The sequence below is a fragment of the Triplophysa dalaica genome, chromosome 5 (assembly GCF_015846415.1).
Source record: "Triplophysa dalaica isolate WHDGS20190420 chromosome 5, ASM1584641v1, whole genome shotgun sequence".
Classification (NCBI taxonomy): domain Eukaryota; kingdom Metazoa; phylum Chordata; class Actinopteri; order Cypriniformes; family Nemacheilidae; genus Triplophysa; species Triplophysa dalaica.
This window is the reverse complement of record NC_079546.1, coordinates 6840748-6862116: the sequence shown is the minus strand read 5'-3', so window position 1 is coordinate 6862116 and position 21369 is coordinate 6840748. Positions and strand designations below refer to the sequence as shown.

General features: G+C 42.2%; 1 protein-coding gene and 1 long non-coding RNA gene across 4 annotated transcripts in view; one reads left to right on the top strand and one right to left on the bottom strand.

Moving 5' to 3' along the window:
* Window positions 1-21369, top strand: part of plxna4 (plexin A4) — a 186480-nt gene that overhangs the window by 159339 nt on the left and 5772 nt on the right. For both annotated transcript variants that reach the window (XM_056749417.1, XM_056749418.1), the window contains 8 exons: window positions 292-358; window positions 1492-1638; window positions 2861-3020; window positions 11110-11213; window positions 14105-14204; window positions 15404-15594; window positions 17216-17385; window positions 19936-20148. In XM_056749417.1, the coding sequence (XP_056605395.1) occupies window positions 292-358; window positions 1492-1638; window positions 2861-3020; window positions 11110-11213; window positions 14105-14204; window positions 15404-15594; window positions 17216-17385; window positions 19936-20148 (1152 nt within the window). The remainder of the gene's footprint in view (window positions 1-291; window positions 359-1491; window positions 1639-2860; window positions 3021-11109; window positions 11214-14104; window positions 14205-15403; window positions 15595-17215; window positions 17386-19935; window positions 20149-21369) is intronic.
* The window catches only part of LOC130421510 (uncharacterized), a 70050-nt gene continuing 57904 nt past the window's right edge, over window positions 9224-21369 (bottom strand). The window contains exons 7-8 of one of the 2 annotated variants that reach the window (XR_008906826.1): window positions 13501-13594; window positions 9224-10627 (exon numbers count right to left, since the gene is read on the bottom strand). This is a non-coding gene — a long non-coding RNA (uncharacterized LOC130421510). The remainder of the gene's footprint in view (window positions 10628-13500; window positions 13595-21369) is intronic. The other variant, XR_008906825.1, reaches the window with a different exon arrangement.

Here is a 21369-nt window from a genome sequence, read left to right as displayed (position 1 = left end):
ATCCAGGCGGATCACATAAAGGCTTTTAATTGGGTTTTTTGTATTGGGTTCTTGTGGATTATTGTGGCCTTGGAGTCTGGTAATAAAGACAGCCTGCAGATCTCGGCTATAGATTCCAGAATGCAATTCATGTTTCGGCAATTATGTTTGTTTAACAAAGTCCCATTCATTAGCAGACACCAGGCTTTGTGGCGTGAATTTTTCACGGTCGTGGTAATCGCGTATTCGCGCGACGCTCGCAGTGATAACAGTGCCGCGTTTATTTATGTACTTTGTTTGTTTGTTTTTCAGAACGGAGTCGGTGGCTGAGAAAATGCTCACAAACTGGTTCACTTTTCTGCTGTACAAGTTTCTCAAGGTGAGTAGACCGCAATTTTGCATGGATGTGCAGTGAGTGTGAGAAGATAAAACGGAAGGACTCAAGGTCATTTGGCAAACATGCTGCCGTGCAAAGAGGAGTCAACCTTACGGGAGAATTGGAAATGGTGCACTGCAGGTGTTTGTATTTGTGTGTGAGAGAGAGAGAGAACAGATAGAGAGTGTATATGTGTATGTGTAGGTGTGTGCGTGCGTGCGCTTCCAATAAAAAAGGGTTTAAAAGTTGGCCGCGTCTTGCTGACTCCAGTGTTTCTTGGCATCTATAATGAGACTCTGGGCTTAACACCAGGTGCTTCTTAATTCTCCGTTCAGCTCTGTGACTAGCGCTACCACTGCAGTCCTCTCTAGCTCTGGATTCACCTGCCATTAACCTCTTTATAAACACATCCGAACCAAACGCCGTCCTGCATTTTGGAAAAACATACTGTACAGCAGGCCATAAAACCTGGAAGTCTAGCCTTAGTTTCTTTAGGTTTAACGGATTAGTTGTGAGTGAATGAAGCCGAAACATAGCTCAAAAGCTTCGGGATTCGTTTAAGCTCAAATTGAACTTCACTGTACGTGAAGGACTTCATTGTGATCTCAGCCATGTGAAACTATAACATTATTATTGGGGTCACAGCACATTGATTTGAGTATTATTGAACACTGCTTGACCAAATGCCCAGACCACTTGTTGGTTTTGGATAAGTGGAAGTGTTGTCCATTTAACACATCAAAACGCATACTTTCCCTTAATTCATCTACAGACACACCCCTTTATCTTATTTTCTAGCCGAGGGGTCTTCAACGAGGGGTCACCAGTCAACCTTTTTATTATATAAAAAAGGAAAGTAATGTGCAGGTTTATGATGTAACAGTAGTTTTTTAAATATTTGACAGGCTCCACCAAATGGCCCTTGCTCCACAAAAATCATCCACGTCTAGTTTAACAATCGCTGATATCCAAATGAGCGAAAATGTGCCATCAGCTTCAATTACACACATCATCACAGCTGCACGACCCCGTCCAAAATGCTGAATATGATATGACAGCCTGTATCCTCTGTAGGTGGATGGTGTGAAATGTAAGAATGTGGAAGTGAGTGTTTTCTTTTCTCTTGTCTGATGTAGGAGTGCGCCGGAGAGCCGCTGTTCTCTCTCTTCTGTGCCATAAAGCAACAGATGGAAAAAGGACCCATTGACTCAATCACAGGAGAAGCCCGCTACTCGCTGAGTGAAGACAAGCTCATCAGACAGCAAATTGATTATAAGACGTTGGTAAGACCTTTAAGTAATGTACATGTGCCAAAAGTTATTACTGAGCAGTATAGACGTGTGCAGAAGCACAGGGTGGGGCAGTGGGCATGCGGTGCCTGACAGGAAACACGCAGCCTTGGTTTGACCTTTGACCTACACGACACCCTGCGGTGAATGGCAGCCCTGAACTTGAGGGCTGGTGTGACAGGCGTGAGCGGGGCCCGTGTTGTCGGGGGTGCATGTAAATCAGGATAGGCTGTTCACCGGAACACCGCATCAGGAGGTTAATCTGTATTCTGCACAAAGAACTCTGAGACAAAAGGGTGGTGGGGAGGAAGTGGAGACCAGTGTCTCCGCTTGGCATTCGGCCTGTTCCTGTGAACACTATGCCGATTTGATGACTGTAGAAGCCATTTCAGCTACATCATTCATTCCTCACGTCCAAAGCACTTAACAAACAGCTGTAGAATCACCACAAGTCAGCCACACAGCAAGTTTTATTGTGCCGTTATTAATCATTACAGTGCTCGCAGAATGAGAAAATCCTTCATATATTCTTTATGCACTTTTAAACTTTCAGTTTGAAATCCATTTGACATCTTAAGATCTGCCACAGCCTTGCCTTTGACAAACCCACGCATGACTTAGCATTTAATCATATAGATTATGCTTTTTATCTTTTCCATTATACTGCTGGACTCTTGGTATGATTTGTTTTTTCATCAGAAGAAATGCTAGGGCCTTTCTCTCCTATTGACGTTTTTTCTTTTTAATGATGTTACGATGATGATATGATGATGGTATAGTGGAGATGTTAATGACGACTATCATCACAGATAGCGAGTGAGATTTGGAGAATTAGTGTCTCAATTGCAGGCTGGTGTGAGCTAAGGTGAGCAAAGTGACGACTCCCTTAGGGTGGCAACTGAGCTTTTACACTCGCACTGTTACGCCTGCTGTCACGCTGCAGTTGTTTGATATACAGCTGTGGATCCATCAACTCCACCTGGCCTCTCTAATTTGGTTCTCTTAAATATAGATTTCAGATCACACAGTCCCCACCACACCAACTCTATGTAGGGCTTGAGTAAACCTTTTAACAAACATTATGCTAAATACTTGCAATTATTCGGTGTAAACCGAGCTGATATACATTGCACTTTAAATCGTACAATGATCATTTTATAGACACATAAATATTCATTTTGTAATTATAGGAATTTTGTGCCTGTTTTTTGTGTAGGTGGTGAACTGCATGCACCCAGACAACGAGAAGAGCCCAGAGGTCCAGGTGAAGGCGCTAAACTGTGACACCATCAGCCAGGTGAAGGAGAAGATCTTGGACGCCATCTACAAGAACGTCCCCTATTCTCACCGACCCAGAGCTTCTGACATGGACTTGGGTAAGATTTGCATTGCATTTTTCTGTTCTGTTCTTTTCTATTTACCTGGTCCTGGAGAGCCCCAACCCTGCACATGTTCCACATCTATAATAATGTACAATAATAAACACCTTTTAGAGAGTTTAGCATCACATCTGCTTGGAGGTTTGTAGTAATCATGAATATCTTAATTTGCTGATTTAGATTCGTTTAATTAGGGTTGGAAACTGCAAAACTGATCTGTGGCCCTCCAGGAACAGAGTTTGACACCCATGGATAGAAGAGGGTTTGCTTGCTTGGTTGTTTGTTTGTTTGTTTGTCTTTAGGAGGTGGAGTAGCCCCAGTGAGAGGTAAGAGGAAGGAATAGGTGCGCTCGACTTCATGCGGTGCTGCAAGAACTGATTGGTGGATGACATCACAGTACCGCAAGCTTTTAAATTAGTCTTGCGGTATTGTGATGCCATGCTCCAAACGGTTCAAGCAGCGCCGCATGAAGACTGTAGGAGGGGTGGTTCGATTAAAAAAAAATTTAAGGGCTTTTTTCGTAAAAATATTGAGATCTGGCGCATAACCCCCTGTTTACACATCTCTGTCTCTCGGGGGGAGACACGCTCCGGTGCGTCCCCCCTTCTGCGGGTACCCTTCATACGAACTACCACCGCCTGGGTCACCACCCTGCGTGTAGCGGTTTACGGATCCTTGTGCGGGTCACCACCCTGCGAGTAACGGCTTACGGATCCTTGTGCAGGTCAGCCACCTGGCCTTGAACCCTGAACCTTCTGGTTCAGGGGCAGTGCTCATACCCTATGAGCCACTGGGACCTGCACACTAATGACAGTTCTCCTGGCGCATTCATCTTTTGTTTTACCTTTTAGATACATAGAAAATGCAGAAGCATGCAAACTCTAACAACCTGGTCTTGAACCCTGAACCACCTGGTCCAGTGTCACCACACTTACCACTGAGCCACAGGGTCCTGCACGTGTTTGGTCATTTTCCTGGCGTGTTCGTCTTTCGTTTTATGTTTTAGATCCATGGTGGGAAAAGGAAGCATGTAAACTCTTTCAACCTGGCCTTGAAACCTGAACCACTTGGTTCACTGTCAACGCACTTACCACTAAGCCACAAGCTCCTGCACATTTTCGGTAATCTTCCTGGTGTATTCTTTCGTTTTATGTTTTAGATACATGGGGAAAATGCAGAAGCATGCAAACTCTAACGACCTGGCCTTGAACCCTGAACCGCCTGGTCCAATGTCAACGCTCTTACCACTAAGCCACAGGCTCCTGCACATTTTCGGCAATTTTCCTGGTGTGTTCTTCTTTCGTTTTATGTTTTAGATCCATGGGGAAAATAAAGAAGCATGCAAACTCTAACAACCTGGCCTTGAACCCTGAACCACCTGGTCCACTGTCACCACTCTTACCACTAAGCCATGGGCTCCTGCACATTTTTTGACAAAATTTCGGCAAATTTCCTGGGCTGTTCTTCTTTCGTTTTATGTTTTAGATCCATGGGGAAAATGAAGAAGCATGCAAACTCTAACAACCTGGCCTTGAAACCTGAACCGCCTGGTCCAATGTCAACGCTCTTACCACTAAGCCACAGGCTCCTGCACATTTTTGGCACATTTTTGGCAAATTTTCGGCAAATTTCCTGGGCTGTTCTTCTTTCGTTTTCTGTTTTAGATCCATGGGGAAAATAAAGAAGCATGTAAACTATCAAACTGGTCTTGAACCCTGAACCACCTGGTCCACTGTCAACGCTCTTACCACTAAGCCACAGGCTCCTGCACATTTTCGGCAATTTTCCTTGTGTGTCCTTCTTTCATTTTATGTTTTATGTTTTAGATTCATGGGTAAAATGAAGAAGCATGCAAACTCTAACAACCTGGCCTTGAACCCTGAACCACCAAGTCCACTGTCACCGCAATTACCACTAAGCCACAGGCTCCTGCACATTTTCGGGAATTTTCCTGGTGTGTTCTTTCATTTTATGTTTTATGTTTTAGATCCATGGGGAGAATAAAGAAGCATGCAAACTCTAACCATCTGGCCTTGAACCCTGAACCACCTGGTCCAATGTCAACGCTCTTACCACTAAGCCACAGGCTCCTGCACATTTTTGGCAATTTTCGGCAATTTTCGTGGTGTCTTTCTCTTTCGTGTTATGTTTTAGATCCATGGCCCCCACATGGCCAAATTTTGTTTTACAGTTTACAGATATAAAAGAAGTAGAAGCATGCCACCTGGACCTAAACAACCTGGTCCTCTATCAGTGCTTTTACCGTTGAGCCACTGTGCTTTGCATGCTTGCAGTTGTTCTCCTGGCATGGCCCTTTGTCGTTTTACAGACGTTTAAAACAAGGCAAAATCATGAAAAATCTAACAATGTGGATTTGTACACTGAACCACCTGGACAACTGTCCATGCTCTTACCACTGTATTTGTGACAATTCTTCTGGTGTGTTCATCTTTCGTGTTACATTGTAGAAATGTTAAAAATTGCAGAAGCATGAAAACTCTTAACAATATGGATATTAACCTGGAACAGCTGTCAATGTTTCTATTACTGAGCCATTGGGTCCCACACATTTGTGATTCTGCTGGCACGGTCATATTTCGTTTTACGGATTACAGATGTAGAGAAAATAGTAGAAGCATTCAACCTGCACTTGAACCCTGAACCAATTATACAATTACCAGTGCTCTTACCATTGAGCCACAGGGTTCTAGCTTGTGACAGTTCACCTGGCAAATTCAACTTTCGTTTTTCATTCTACAGACATAGAAAAAATGCAGAAGCATTAAAACTCTAATAACTTGGACTTGAACATTGAATCACCAGGTCAACTGTCATTGCTCTTACCAACAAGCCACTGTGTCATAGCCAGTTGTTATTTTTTTCTGGCATGTTCATCTTTTGCGTAAAATTTTAGAATTATAGAAAACATGCAGAAGAATGAAAACCAAAAACCTGGACTCGAACCTTGAACCACTTGATCTCTCGTGACGGAAAAAATGCAGAAACATGAAACCCTTGAACCCAGAAGCACTTGAACCACCGTCAGTGGTCTTATTGTTGAGCAACTGACTCCTGCACTCTTGTGATGGCTCTCCTGGCACGGCCATCTTTTGCTTTACATACATATACACACTTGCAGAACCATGAAAACTACCTTGACTTGACCACGGAACCACTTGGTCCCCTGTAAGTGCACTTACTACTGAGCCACTGGGTCCTAAGAACATGTCATTGTTCTCCTGGCATGTTCTTCTTTCAGTTTGCCTTTTAGATTTGTTGGAAAAAATATAGAAGCATGAAAAACAGAACCCTGAATCACTTGACACTTGACCTACTGTCAGTGCTTTTACCACTGAGCCTGCTTGCATGTGAACGTTCTCCTGGCGTCTTCATCTTTCGTTTTAGATACGTAGCTACAGTTGTGTTCAAAATTATTCAACACCCACTGAAATTGATTGTTTTGGTCGGTTTGACATTGATTATGATCATTCAGTCATCTTGCTTACAATTAAATCAAAGAGGCACGTGTAGGTCAGACAAATATAACATAACATTTATAATGAAATAACCACAAATGTCTTTTCTAAGCTCACATCATTATCAGTTTTATTCAACCCCCAAGTGACATTCAATCTTAGTACTTAGTACAACATCCTTTTACAGTTATAACAGCTTTTAAACGTGAAGCATAGCTCGAAACAAGTGTCTTGCAGCGATCTACGGGTATCTTCGGGTATCATTCATCATGGGCAAAAGCCTCCAGTTCAGTCACATTCTTAGGCTTGCGCACTGCAACTGCTTTCTTTAAGTCCCACCAGAGGTTCTCAATCGGATTTAAGTCTGGTGACTCCGATGGCCACTTCAAAATGTTCCAGCCTTTAATCTGCAACCATGCTCTAGTGGACTTGGAGGTATGCTTGGGATCATTGTCCTGTTGAAAGGTCCAACGTCTTCCAAGCCTCAGGTTTGTGACGGACTGCATCACATTGTCATCCAATATCTCCTGTTACTGAAGAGAATTCATGGTACCTTGCACACGCTGAAGCTTCCCAGTTCCTGCAGAAGCAAAACAGCCCCAAAGCATGATTGACCCCCCCGCCATGCTTCACAGTAGGCAAGGTGTTCTTTTCTTCATAGGCCTTGTTCTTCCTCCTCCAAACATAGCGTTGATCCATGGGCCCAAACAGTTCTAATTTAGTTTCATCAGTCCACAGAACACCATCCTAAAACTTCTGTGGTTTGTCCACATGACTTTTGGCATACTGCAGTCGACTCTTCTTATTCTTTGGGGACAGCAAGGGGGTGCGCCTGAGAGTTCTGGCATGGAGGCCTTCATTACGCAGGGTGCGCCGTATTGTCTGAGCAGAAACTTCAGTACCCACATCTGACATATCTTTTCTCAGTTCCTCAGCAGTCACACGGGGACTTTTCTCCACTCTACGCTTAAGGTAGCGCACAGCAGTCGAAGTCAGCATCTTCTTTCTGCCACGACCAGGTAGCGTTTCAACAGTGCCCTTTGCCTTGAATTTGCGAATGATGCATCCTATGGTGTCTCTTGGTATGTTTAACATCTTTGCAATCTTCTTATAGCCATTGCCCTTCCTGTGAAGAGTAATCACCTGATCTCTTGTCTTCCTGGACCATTCTCTTGACCTCACCATGTTTGTAACCACACCAGTAAATGTCTAGAAGGAGCTGAGTATCACAGTCATTTTCAGCTGCCTAATTAGTGCTTATTAGGCTTTATTGCTGCTCCCTGATATCCACAGGTGTTTTCAATACCTGATTGAAAACACTTCATTGAACCTCTGTTCTTCAGTGTGGTAGTCTTTAAGGGGTTGAATAATTATGTCAATGAAGAATTCACAAAAGAAACATTTACTACTGTATTACAAAACTAATTGATGTTATTTTAGTTGCATATGGTTCTTTAAGAAGTCCTTGTAGGATTTCATTCTGAATACAATTACAAATGTACACTAAATCCCCTAAAACCATTTACAGCATTGGGGGTTGAATAATTTTGAACACAACTGTAAAATGCAGAAGCATGCAAACTTTACAACCTTGACATGAACCCTGAACCACTTAGCAACACCTAGTTCTCCTAGTATACTTGTCTTTTTCATATATATACTTGAGACAAATGTTGGATCACTCAAAGTCCAGCATGTTGGTCTTATCCCTGTACCTCCCTGCTCTGTTTCAACCTTTATTTAATGGAGCCAATGATTGTTATGTGCTCCATAGGTTGTTTTTCTCTGAATAAATTAATGATGTTTTTGCTATTGAATGTGAAGAGATGTCTGGAGAAGCTCCATGTGTTCCGAGCTGGTGAGAGCCGAGGAGGATTTAACCACCAATAAGCTCCTGGAATCTCATATGTTTAAGAAACATGTTGATAAACAAACACAATTACATAATATCATCATATCAATAGCATATTACAGGGACATGTACATACTGTATGTGATTGGTTATTTATTTACACCTTCTGGGGTGTGACTCCGAGTATGTTAACCCTGAAATGAGGGAATGTCTTGGTGGGAGGTGCCCGTTTCTGAACTTATACTCAAGTCAGTCACCATGAACCAACCCAGTCTGGCAAAACAGAGTTGCTTTAACTCTTCTCTCCCTTTTTTAAGGTGGAAGCAGTGTTCAATTCATTCCTTCATTACACAAATTTGATCATGCAGAGACCATAAGTCTTAAGAGTTGATTGACCTTAAGATAAGAAACTGTATTTCTGGTTTTAACTCGTTGGTGGAACCTCCTTATTAGCTATATGCATATATTTGATACATGTAACATATGACCAGACATGCAAACTTCAGCAACCTGTGTTTGAACCCTGACCAACGTAGTCCACGGTCTGTGCTCATACCTTGAGCCACTGGGTGTGCACTACAGAGAGTTCTCTTGGTATATTTGTCACTTTTCTTATATACCTGAAACATGAATGTCAGAGCACTAATGGATTTAACCACTATGTCATGTGTTTATCCACATTTTTCATCATATATCACATCAATAACAGATAACAGTGACATGAACACAGACCTGTACATACTGTATGTGATTAGGTTTTATTTATTCACACCTTCTTTAAAAGCCCTTCTGTGCCACACTCTACATGAAGCACATACCCTCTGCCCAACATTGCTCATGTATTTCGTCCCCAACCCCCTTTATATGTTTTTGCAAAAATAACATTTCTATAAGACTAAGACCAACACAAGTCTGTACATAAGGGATTGGTACAGCAATAGGTGAGGAAATTCTTTTAGCTCCACTGTGTAAACTGCTTTTATTGGCCCCGGAGGGCAAGCGTGTTGTTTTATTAGGGCAGAGGAATGGACGATGTCGGAGTTCACACTTCCACGGATCATAGTTTGCGTTTCGGCATTCCATAAGCGAATCTTAGAGTCTCCCGAGCTTCGCCACAGTCTCCATCTCCGATCTTGGGGCCAGATAAAGATAATGGGAATGAGGTAGCCTCCATCTCCTCGAGCCTTCTGAGACAAATTGGACCGGAGCGTTTCTGTCCCCTGCCTTTGTTTTTAATTCTCTCTGTCACACTCCCCCGAGGGGACTGAAGATAGAGGGAAAGAATGAGAGAGCGATGCAGACAAATCAATGCACTTCAACTCATCCCGGGCTCGAGTCCGGTCGTCGCTCTGGCTCTGTTTTATCCAGCTGTACCCTCCTCCTGTCATCGTCAGCAAACATCTCATCCATTCTGCTGCATCTCTCGGCGGTAGTGCCACAAATGCATTAAGCGCTTTATTCTCTTCCGTTTCTCAATTTCCACACTACAGTTTTATTTTACAGAAATCTCACTTCTCGTGCACTCTCAAGTCCGTTTCTCTTGAATCTCTGCTTATCCGTTTCACATGCTGTCTGAAATCACTGCAGGTGGATTTGGGAATTAGACCGTCCTGCAATTCTTTTCTTCTTTTATCTTTGTTGATTTTCTGTTCTTTTCGCTTCTCTTCCCCCCTCCCTATTTGTTTATACTTTTCTAAGTCAAGGCTTATTTGCATGTTTATAGACAGTCGTACGGTACCAAGATATAAAAACAATGACCGCCCGTCTCTTGGCGATTCAAAGTTATTCTCATCACCCAAAAACACATTTCATCATCTGCCTGTGATTGCGGTTTCACTTTTCTGGTGAGGATCAGAACAAAAGATATCAGCAGGCGGCGTGAAGATGCCTCGGTCCTCCAGCGTTCATTTCGCAGCAGGGGAGTTAAAAAAGGACGTCTGTTTTGTTCACGGCTATGTTATCTGTACATAACATTTCACAAGGATATGTTTATTTGATTCGGTGCTGATTCCCGTCACTGATTCACATTGCCATTTTTGCTGAGGCTGCAGACAGCGACTAGTGAGTCGTGGGTGAGCGCGGGGTGGGAGAATATCTTTGTATTTTGTTGTGCATCTCAGTAACTACAATAAGAGCAAGCTCAGCGGGAGGCTTAATGCGGTCGATCAGGGCCGTTTGGGCTCAGGAAGCTCGACCCACTACAGATGAAAAAGGAAGTGGCTTTCAGCAGCGGCTGTAATCACACCCATCGATCCACTGGCCACGAAGGCCCGACTCTGTAACAAAGGGCAGAAGAGATTAATTTACCTTCACTTTTCTTCCACCCGTTCCCAAACGCTCCTTCACGTACCCTTATTTTCTCTGCCAGTTTTGTTTCTTTTTTATTCTCTCAATTTAAAAATTCTCTCCCTTGCCTCCCTTTCATTGTGTCTTTATCTTAGTTTCTAAGTTTTTATGGAATGGAAAAGTGATAGTTCACCCAAAATGAAAATTCTTACATTATTAACTCACCCTCTTTCTTCTGCTGAACACAAAATATATTTTTGTCTGATTGTTTTTTTTACAACCATTAAGTGTAAACTCATTACTGTGGTGCATTATGGGAATGAACGAGTGCATTCTATGATATTCACCAGGGTTTTGGACAGCCCTACTATGGACGTGCTCAAACGTGAATGTTTTTGACAACAGTCTTTTTGTGAAATCATTTAGCGATGCAAAAAGTGCTTGATTATATTGAATTATTTTGTCTTTGCAGAGTGGCGTCAAGGCAGAGTGGTCCGAGTCATACTACAAGACGAAGACGTTACCACCAAGATTGAGGCCGACTGGAAAAGACTCAACATACTATCTCATTACCAGGTAAGACCCAATAAATCACGATTTTATAGTTTTTATATATTGCAGAAAAGATGATAAATAATAGACGTAGTTTAACAGTATGGCAACCAGGCTTGTAGATCTTTCCAGGCAAAACCGTAACACTCTAAACAGTGTAGTTTTTAAAAAACAAACCCAATCCTCTAGAAAAAGCTGTACTTTGAAAATATGCACAGTGGTAAATGGCCTTTTCCAGGTAATCTCATTCCTGTAATGAGCCGTTCAGTATGCAGGTCTGTCTCAGAGTCAGAGGTCAAACACACAAATGCGTCAGAGGGTTGGAAAGCAGACACAGTTTTACCTTTTTTCTTTCTCCCATCCCTAACATCTACTCCAACACAAAGCATCTATAAAACACTGCTAGAAAGGCTTTTATCTGCGTATTTTTTTACTTTTTAGCTTAATATATAGACTGTTTCATCAGACCTGTGAGTGCCTGTCCCTCAGTTAACTTCCGGACTTGTGTTTGGCTAGTGTCTAATAATATAACCATTCATATTTTATTTAATGTATGTTAATATTATTTTGTATTGTTATTTTACTGCATAATAATTGTATTAAATAAACAGTTTGTTGAATGGGTCCTGTAGTTCGGTCGCATTTAAAGAAACCGTATGGTACATTGACATCGAGTGATTGAGCTTGGTATTGGAGTCTAAATTCAAATTATTGGAAAGACAAGTTTAGCCAAGTAGTGGTTCTTCTCGGTTTCTTTTGATTGTTATCAGAAATAATCTACAAGCACACTATTGTTTGTGAATGTGTACTGGAAGTTAAAGTGGGGTCACCAAAGTGCAAATGTGCAGTAACGTTTGTTTATATTGTTAAGATGAAACCATCTATAGACTTTCGTTGTCTCTGTAATAGCCTTTCAGTCTTTCAAATATATTTAATATCAGAAAGGAGTGTGAGCATGATTTCTATTTAAAGCATCATCTCCAGATGTCCCAGTACAGTACAGTTAATCTGACAACAGAGGGATGCAGGTGCATGTGGAGCTGAACATCTGACATCTGGGAAAGGTTATGCAGACAGTGCCTTTAAATAAACAGCTCATTGTAGATTTAATTCTAGCTTTCAATAATGTATTTTGATGAGATAACTATGAAAGAAAATGAAGATTTATGCTAAATTAATAACTTTTTTAATGTTCTTTTACACGCTACTGTCAAATATTAATGTTTTGTTGTCTTTTATTATTTTCCATGTACCCCAGTTTATCTAAATAAATGAACATTGAAATTTTATTCATCTCATTCATTATGTCACGGCCTCACCAAACACTCTTTCATGCCCTCTGACCCCTGTAACAGGGTACAAACAAGACATTTCCAGGTCATTATAAACCCTGCTCTACAGTAGTTGACGGGGACCAAAAGGTGATTGCCGGGGATGGGGAATGGCAATGCTGTCTCAGTAGACAAATGATAAAATCAGTCTACTTACTATTGACCAAACACACATGAATGCTAATTCAAACATGCAGGTGTGAGAAGCATACAGAGAAGTGTCGTATCCCTAGACAAAATATGTCCGTCTGTCTGTCTGTCTCAGGTTAGGCGCTGCTTCATTACGGTGTAAATAATTTCCCCTGTAAGCCGGCCTTCAAATGAGTTTTTGGAGAGAAGAGTCTGCATGGTACTTAAATTAAATGTCACAGGGTGGCGCGTGGGTGCAGGGCTGCGAGCGGCGGGGTGGATTAGCCGCTGATTGGAATCGGAGATGAGATAATGAAGACAGAAGTTAATTCATTTTTTAGTCTGGGAGGGCAGGCTGTCCTTGACAAAAAAAAAAAAGAGTTCTATCAGAGACTGTTGAAGGGGGTGAAAGAGACCCTCGTACAATCTTCTGTTTCCTTATTACCTTACCACAGACGCAACATTTAGTGTACCACAAAATGTGAAGTAGCATTCTGCATCGCTAGAGTCTGATGTTGTCTATTCTTCTAAGATGCTCTGTGCATTTCTAAGGCTCTATATCTCCAGTCTTCTTTGATACTTTTCTTCATATCGAGGAGCTTCTCTCTAGTCAAATGCATCTGCCTCTTATTCTCTGACGCTAATTCTTTGATGTCTTCTTAGGTAGCATTACACTGGGTTGTATAAGCCTCGATATCTGACGGCTCTGAATTCTATCAGGAAAACAGGATCTCTCTTAAAGTGTAAACTCACCAACAGAGGAAAGATAAAAGAAAAAATGCCTGCTGTTTCCTAACAAAAAAAACCTTTTCAGTGAAATGTAGCCGAAGTCTACTTCCACAGTCATTCACCTGTCTGTTTGGCATCTTTCCTGCGGTGTATAAAATGTTTGATTCTGCTGAAGGCTCTCCTCATAGACCGATACGGTGAACAAGAAACGCTTAACTAGGGAATAAGAAAGGAGGTTAAGTTGTAAAGAATAACGCCTTAATGGTTTGTAAAGCCCAAATTCCCACTGATACAATACAGTAGTCGCATGTCCTCGTGCAGTTCTGAAACTACACCATCTAGATCTTCACCTCAATTAACCCTTTAGTGCCACAGGCATCCAGTGGCAAATTATGTAGAGCGAGAGATGTCTCATTGGGGAGAAGAAGCCCCTTCATGTTAATTGAATTTGGCTTGCTAAGGCTTATTGTAGTTAGCAGTTGCTGAAGCATAGAGTTAAATAGTCAAGACTTTCTTGAAGTCCCATTGATATAAGAGATCTCACATCAGATCTAATTTCTCACTCATGTAGTTATACATAAAATAAAAGGTGGTGAATAAAAGTTTCACACTAAACCTGAATTAACCTTAACTATAAAAATGCATAAAATGACTTGCATATTTTTTATAATTGTGTGTTATGTAGAGGCGTGACATGTAAAATATTCTGTTTTTCTATATCCGCAGGTGACTGATAATGCCGTGGTAGCACTTGTTCCCAAGCAAGTCACTGCATACAACTCTGTCAACAATTCCACCGTCTCCAGAACCTCTGCTAGCAAATACGGTATGTCTCCTAACTGCGTGTGTGCTCTAAAATGTCTTTTGTGATGGCCAATGCAGGAATATGTGCATACACATATCAACATACCAAACATACTATTCAAAATCTTCAAGCATAAGTTCTTTCACCATGGCTGAGATTCTTCATCCGATCCATGCCGTTAACAAAACCAGAGTCGAGAATGTAACAAACAGTCCTGCCGTCTTACACAGAGCTAAGAGAAAAGCCATCGTTAAACATGCAGCGTTTTAGCCGCTCGCAAAATGAAACGAGAACGAAGCTCAAACTGAATTACGCAGAGACGGTCGGGCGGCGCACAAAGGTAAAAGCATGAAAATGAGTCTCTTTGCACTTGACTTTCCTCCCGAGACTCGGAATCCGTCCCCATGGTTCGGCCGCCATCACTCCCTTGTACGATTGGCTCTGAAAAAGCTCAAGATCAAAGCTTGGGCCGTGCGAGCACATCAAATACACCATTAAGATCGTCTCATCTCCATATACTTTCCTGCACTCCGAATGAGCCTTAAAGGAGACAGAGAGAGAGAGACACACATCACTTCACTCTTACAGAATCAACTTGAGATGACGGCAGAATTTACAGACAGGATGAGATGCTTTGAACCAGCCGGTCACTGTCATGAAGTATTGTCTGTATTGTAGCTTCTCAGTTATATTTCTAAAACGTACGTTTATGATGAACAATTCATTATATTCACTTCATAGCTCTCTATCACCCTCTTAAACTCTCTGCATGCGTTTTAATCATCAGGTTACTCTCGCTCTCCCAAACGCTGCTTCTTTCCCCAAGAGAGATTGATTTCTGTTGCATCTGGCACTGTGAACTTTTTTATCTTACCAAATCAGGCCTCGGCCAATCAATGTTTTTCCCACGCTGTGTAGACATTCATCGAGCTTTGTGTTATTTTAAATGTCATGGCTGATCTCTCCCTATTGGCTGAAGCATGAATATTTCATCCGCCCTGACACCTGTTCGATTTTGTGTCCGCCAAAGTGCGCACGTCCGCGCGAGAGAAAGCGTGCGGGAGAGATGAAAAATTAAGCGACCGTACGTTCTAAATGATTCATATCCAATTTCAAGTACTGCACGAGAAAAGCCAATGTGTTTTCTAGAGCGAGGAACAGATCAGGAACGCTGTCATTGTAGACACGAATCAACGCTCACCGTCTTTTCTCTCCCACAGAAAACATGATCAAATACACGGGCAGTCCGGACAGCCTGCGTTCCCGAACCCCGATGATCACACCTGACCTGGAGAGCGGCGTCAAGGTGTGGCATTTGGTAAAGAACCATGAGCACGGAGACCAGAAGGAGGGAGACCGTGGCAGCAAAATGGTCTCCGAGATCTACCTGACCAGGCTGTTAGCTACCAAAGTAAGCTTTGTCTGTTCTATATCCAAACAGTATTATAAAGACTTATTAGTGCGATTTAGTGTTCGATTTAATCAAACGTCACTGATGCTGTTGCTCGGTTTAAGGAACTTGTAAATTGTTCAAATGCATTCTGAAATGAGTTCAGTGTCGTGTAAAATAAGCCGTTATCGCAATAGTCCACAAATGGCCAAAACTGCAGTTGGTCTGTTTTCTCTATTAGCTTCACGCTGACTGAGTTTCATTCTGTGTGCTTATGTGTGAATACAGATCCCTCACTTCTCAAACACAATATTACATCACAGTTAACATGGCAAGAGTTTTTTTCTCTATATATAAGCAGTCTTGTTATAAGAAGTACAGGAAAATAATATATTATGAAAGTTAAGGATCTTGTCAACCCCCTATTCATGAACAAATCCTTATAATAAAAAAGTAAGCTGTGATTGTGTCCTATGACGGCTGTGACCACCAGGCCATTTACCTGACGCATTCAAGCGAGACTTACACAAACACGGCGTACGCCCCGGCGACAACCTCGCCCCTCTCACGTCATATTTTCAGATGGATTTTTTGTGTGAAATAACCAGTTTATCCGACACCATCTTTCTTAGTGAGAAATGATTGGTGTGACAGCACAGTAATTGACTGTTTGGCTTTCAACCCTGCAATAAATACTTGTGATCTGCCTGGGGTGCTGATGCTTCTAGTATTCAGTCCATCAGCATCTCTAGAGGACCAGTGTGCGGTACCTATTTTTGCCTCCTTCCATTACGCCAAGCTTTATTTTATCCCACACGCTCTCGCCTTTTCTATTTGCGATTACACTAATCGTTTTTTTCCAGTCCATACGAGATCACTTGTTTAATGCTCAGCCTGGCCGTGTCTGATAGCGTGCTTTTAAGTGAGCCGTAATGAGCAGGTACATTTCAAACAGCTGCAAATAGCCGCTTTTGTTCCCGGGCGACTAATGATGATGTCAGTCGTCACACTGGATGACACCTGTCAGAACCCTCGCAGCATCCCCGTCTTTAGTACCCCGCGGCTGTCGGCGCGTTGATACAGGGTGAGAAATATGTGTTTTCATCTTCATAGGCAAAAGATAAGCTGTCAGGGATCTGGGACACAGTGGAATTATTGTCGCGATTGTCAGCTAAAGGGATTTTTTTTCTTCGGCTTCCTCGCCGTCTCTTGCCGTCTGCTCAAACGGAATGGGATTTTATTTGCACACCTCATCCGGATGCAGAGCTGGCTGCTCTCTCTCTCTCTCTCTCTCTCTCTTCCATGTGTCCTATCAGTTCTTTCATTACAAGTGGATTAGATTCTGTCTTCTCTCCTTCTTAAACTCGCTGCCATTAAATCAAATTAGGGTCAATGGTGCGGGATGGACGTTAATCCAACCGCACAAAGCGGCTTAAGTAGAAACGCTTCTGTTCCCTGATATTAAAAGTCAACCGCAAAGTAAAATTTTCGTCTCACAAACTCAGGTGGTTTCCTTGGTGGGATTACCGACAGGTGGCTGTTCGGAGGGATTTAAAAACACGTTGTGTACTTAATAACAGCTCCTTTGAGTCTCTTTAAGAGTAAAGAAATAAATGAAATATATTTCTTTTTTGTTTTTCAGGGTACGCTACAGAAGTTTGTGGATGACTTGTTTGAAACCATCTTCAGCACAGCGCACAGAGGAAGTGCCCTCCCCCTCGCTATCAAATACATGTTTGACTTCCTGGATGAGCAGGCCGACAAGCACAACATTCACGACCCGCACGTCAGACACACGTGGAAGAGCAACTGGTGAGAGACAGCGCACAATCACAACATCACATACACATAAACTTACATTTATGAATTTATTCAGAGTCAATCCCATAAAACCAGACAAGACAGCATCACTGCCACAGTAGCCATCACCACGACAATGAGTGTATGGGAAATTAATATCAGTCATTCCCAAATTAATTTCACCAAACCAATGTCGCCAGGGCGGAAAAGAGTGTTGTGGGGTTAAATAAACAACGAGCAGATAAAACCAAACAGAAGAGGGGGTTGAAAGGAGTGAGTTGAGTGGAAAGGAAAGCTTAGCATTACATTTAATGAGTGGTAATCTACCATTAGCCTCTGCCAGCTTCCTATCACGCACCAACCCAAATGCGCTGATATTGATGAGAGGGCAGGAGGGGGGCTGATGGGTACAGGTCCTCATATTTACTCTGTTATATAGACCCAATCTCTCTCCCCCCCGCAGCGTGTTTCCGAGCCATTTGAGAACGTTAAGTGTTTTTGGAGAGCACCGAGGGTCACTCTTGCATTATACATTAATGGAATCATTCACACAAAGAGCCGAATGTTAAATAACGATTTATAATCTTGGACTTCTCGACGTGCATTACCGTTGATGCCACCGCAGTGTCTGGGCATTTTTCTTTTAATGCATATGAAGGGGTCTTCCGCAGGACTAATGCACCTCCGCATTGCTTTTGCTGACTGCTAATGTCTCTTAAGGAGAACGAAAGAGCTCCATTTGAGCAAAATATAAGCCTTACGGGGTGTTAAATGGGCCAATGCTGTGGGCCGGGCCTATCTACTGTCTGCAGAGGATTTTAACATGCCAAATCTGAGCGCACTTGGCTGTAAAACCTAACGCTACCGTTTGTTCATCGATTATTTTAACAATTATTGACTGTATTGGAAAGTGAAAGAATGTCTGCACATGCACTACAGTGTAACTCGTTTAGATTTTGTCTATGATACAAAAGAGATTTCCAGACAATCCAGATGGCAACTTAAGATGTCCAAGTCTCTATATTATCCTCTTTTATGAGTGTGTCCAAAGCAGACGGATGCAGCTGATGATTAGTTGAGTTTAACAGTCCAAACCTCCCAAATCAAGTTTCGTCTACTAAATAAAACAAAGGCAAGGTCATGAGTTTGATTCCCAGAGAATGCAAATATTGCTATCGCTATAGCTTTCGAGCCACTTTTGCATGCAAGCTGCATTAAACACCAATTGTTTTGTTGGTAGACCTGATCCTCCACTCGTTCAATCCAGAAATATAAATGCTGGATTTCCTAGTAATGCTACGAACCTGTTCATCAAATGCATCAAAGGATTCCTCACACATCAGATCTTTAACCGACACCAGGCAGAGATGGATTACTGATGGACAGAGCTTTTGTGAATCATCCATCATGCCATTATCTTTCTGGTGGTCGTGCGAGGAATGGGTGGTAGAGAATGTCAATCAGAATACTGACTGAATGAAGAGCCATAGACAATCAACACAGTTTGTTTGGCTTGCATAAATGAACTCTCGTACCTCTGCTACTCAAAATGCAAATGACCGGAACGAATGCCATTTATTTAAGTTATTTGGGTGTTCACACACAACACAGAATCCTGTATCAAATGTGGTTCTTTAAAACCAAAACGCTGACAAAGAATGTGAGGTTTTCCCCAGTGAGAATCGTTCTATATTTAGCTGCCATCTAGTCCATCCACACATCACTCATCTCCTAAATCCACTTTAACGTCATTCCCTCTAAAGTACGACACCTTGGACATGTCCTTCTTTTTCTATTGTACTGATAAAAGGAGGTCTTACAGAGGCCAGCTGTGGCAGGTTTCTTGTTGTTTTAGCATTGATATCCTTTTGATAAAGCTCAGATAATCCCAGACGATTCTTTCTGATTAATTCGGGAGTCATAATACAAGGTTTGCTTCCTTAATCCTCTTGGTGCAGTTGTTATTGTTAAATGAATTCAGAGGACAATGAAGAAGGGGGCGGGTAAGACTCGCTCTTAATCTCTCTGTGATGCGTTACTCTGCGTCCACTTCACCGCAGCGTTTTATTATTTCCTTTATTTTCTTCTTCTACTTTCATCTAGTCTTTTGTTTTTGTTATCACAGACAAAACCGAAGCGGCATTGAAAACTAATAAAGAGCTCTGCAGTCACACAAAATCCCAGTCCAAACACAATCTGTGACCTGAGAGACACTTACACACACACACCAGGTGAAAACATCAGCTGATTTCACTTTAGCACAAATGGCCCGGGGTATAAAGTAGGCTTGTATATGTTTATTGTTTTAGACAGGTGCACAATTGCAGGCCACCCTACAAATACAAAAAATATGAACCGCATCTGTAAGGCGGCACGAGAGCGGACCAAATACACGATAGCACTTTCCTACTGACAGGCTGCAAGAGCTCGATGTAAACTATTCAATGCATTTCCACTTCAAATATGAAATTATATTAAAAACGGCTCATGAAACGATTTCCCATGCAAGACAAAGCATGTCAAAATGCTAAAACGTCTTCTTGTGTTGTCGTTGTTCCACAGTCTACCTCTAAGGTTCTGGGTGAATGTGATCAAGAACCCACAGTTTGTGTTCGACATCCACAAGAGCAGCATCACGGACGCTTGTCTGTCAGTAGTGGCGCAAACTTTCATGGATTCGTGCTCGACGTCGGAGCACCGCCTGGGCAAAGACTCCCCTTCAAACAAGCTGCTGTACGCCAAGGACATTCCCAGCTATAAGAGCTGGGTGGAAAGGTGAGCAAGATTGTGCGTTTTCTATATGAGCAGATCAAGTAGAAACAAGCCGTGTTTAGTAACAGAGTGAAAAAGAGAGCGGGTGTGTTTGATAATTTGTTAAAACTAGACTAGCCTTATGCTTGCTCATTGGGGGATGTGTTTAATAAAATATAGCTTTTTTGCGGGACGCTGTATTGGTTGTTTGCCACTGCTTTTGCCGAAGGCGAGTATTGTTCTGGATTCACAGGCTGGGCGGAATGAATCAATGTGATGTGTAGCTTCCGGAAACGAGAGATTTGTATGAATGTAGTGTGATGTATAGGTTTGCGGTTACTGAAGTTTTATGCTTTAAATGCTTTGAATGAAACATGAATGAGATTGGTTTGAGCACATAACACTGCATTTATAATGCAGACTACTTTTATATGTTGTATAATGGTGTGGGTGTACACTTGTGAACGTTTTATCATAGATATATAGTGTGTGTGTTTTCTTATGTCCTGCAGGTATATAGTGTGTGCGTTTGTGTGTGTTAATCAGAATGAAGTGTGTTGTAGAGGCACAGGATGATGAATTGCAGGTCTATTGTTGTTCGGCGGATCTACTGGGTCTACCCAGCATTGCACCAGAGCAATTAGTCACTGTTTGGAGAGAGAGACCAACTTTTTTGCTTACCCACAATCATCTGGGTCAGAGGCTGTCTGTTCCACAATGCCAGGAAAGGGAATCGTGGGTAAACAGCTACAAAAGAACATCATTCTGCCACAAACAATAAAGTCAGAGCTTTAAATTATTCCTTTGTTTTCTAAAGACAACGGCTCATTTCAACCTCCGCAAACTTCCGTCCCACAGGAAGTGTGTAACTGCTATTTGAGGTTGAATCGCACCATCCAACAGTACACGGCATTGATAAAGCGTATCTGCTTTGTGTCCCTGACCCTCTAAAATTGTTTATGTGTCGTGATGCATTATAGAGCACGGGAAGAGATTTGTACCCGGCGGACGAGTGTGATGGGGAAAATGATGAGACCGTTATTACAGCTAACATTCGCTTTGAAAGAGTCGAGATAGGAGGGAAGCTCATTTTCATGCATTAGCTAATGTGTCACGTCTTTGAAAACTGAGGTCACGCCAGGACTTCGAAGCTGAGATGATAGCTGTGATATTTCTGCGGATGTGCTCAGGTTAATTAAAGGGTGTTGACATAGGTCATGTTTTTCGTCTATGAGAAATTCCGGG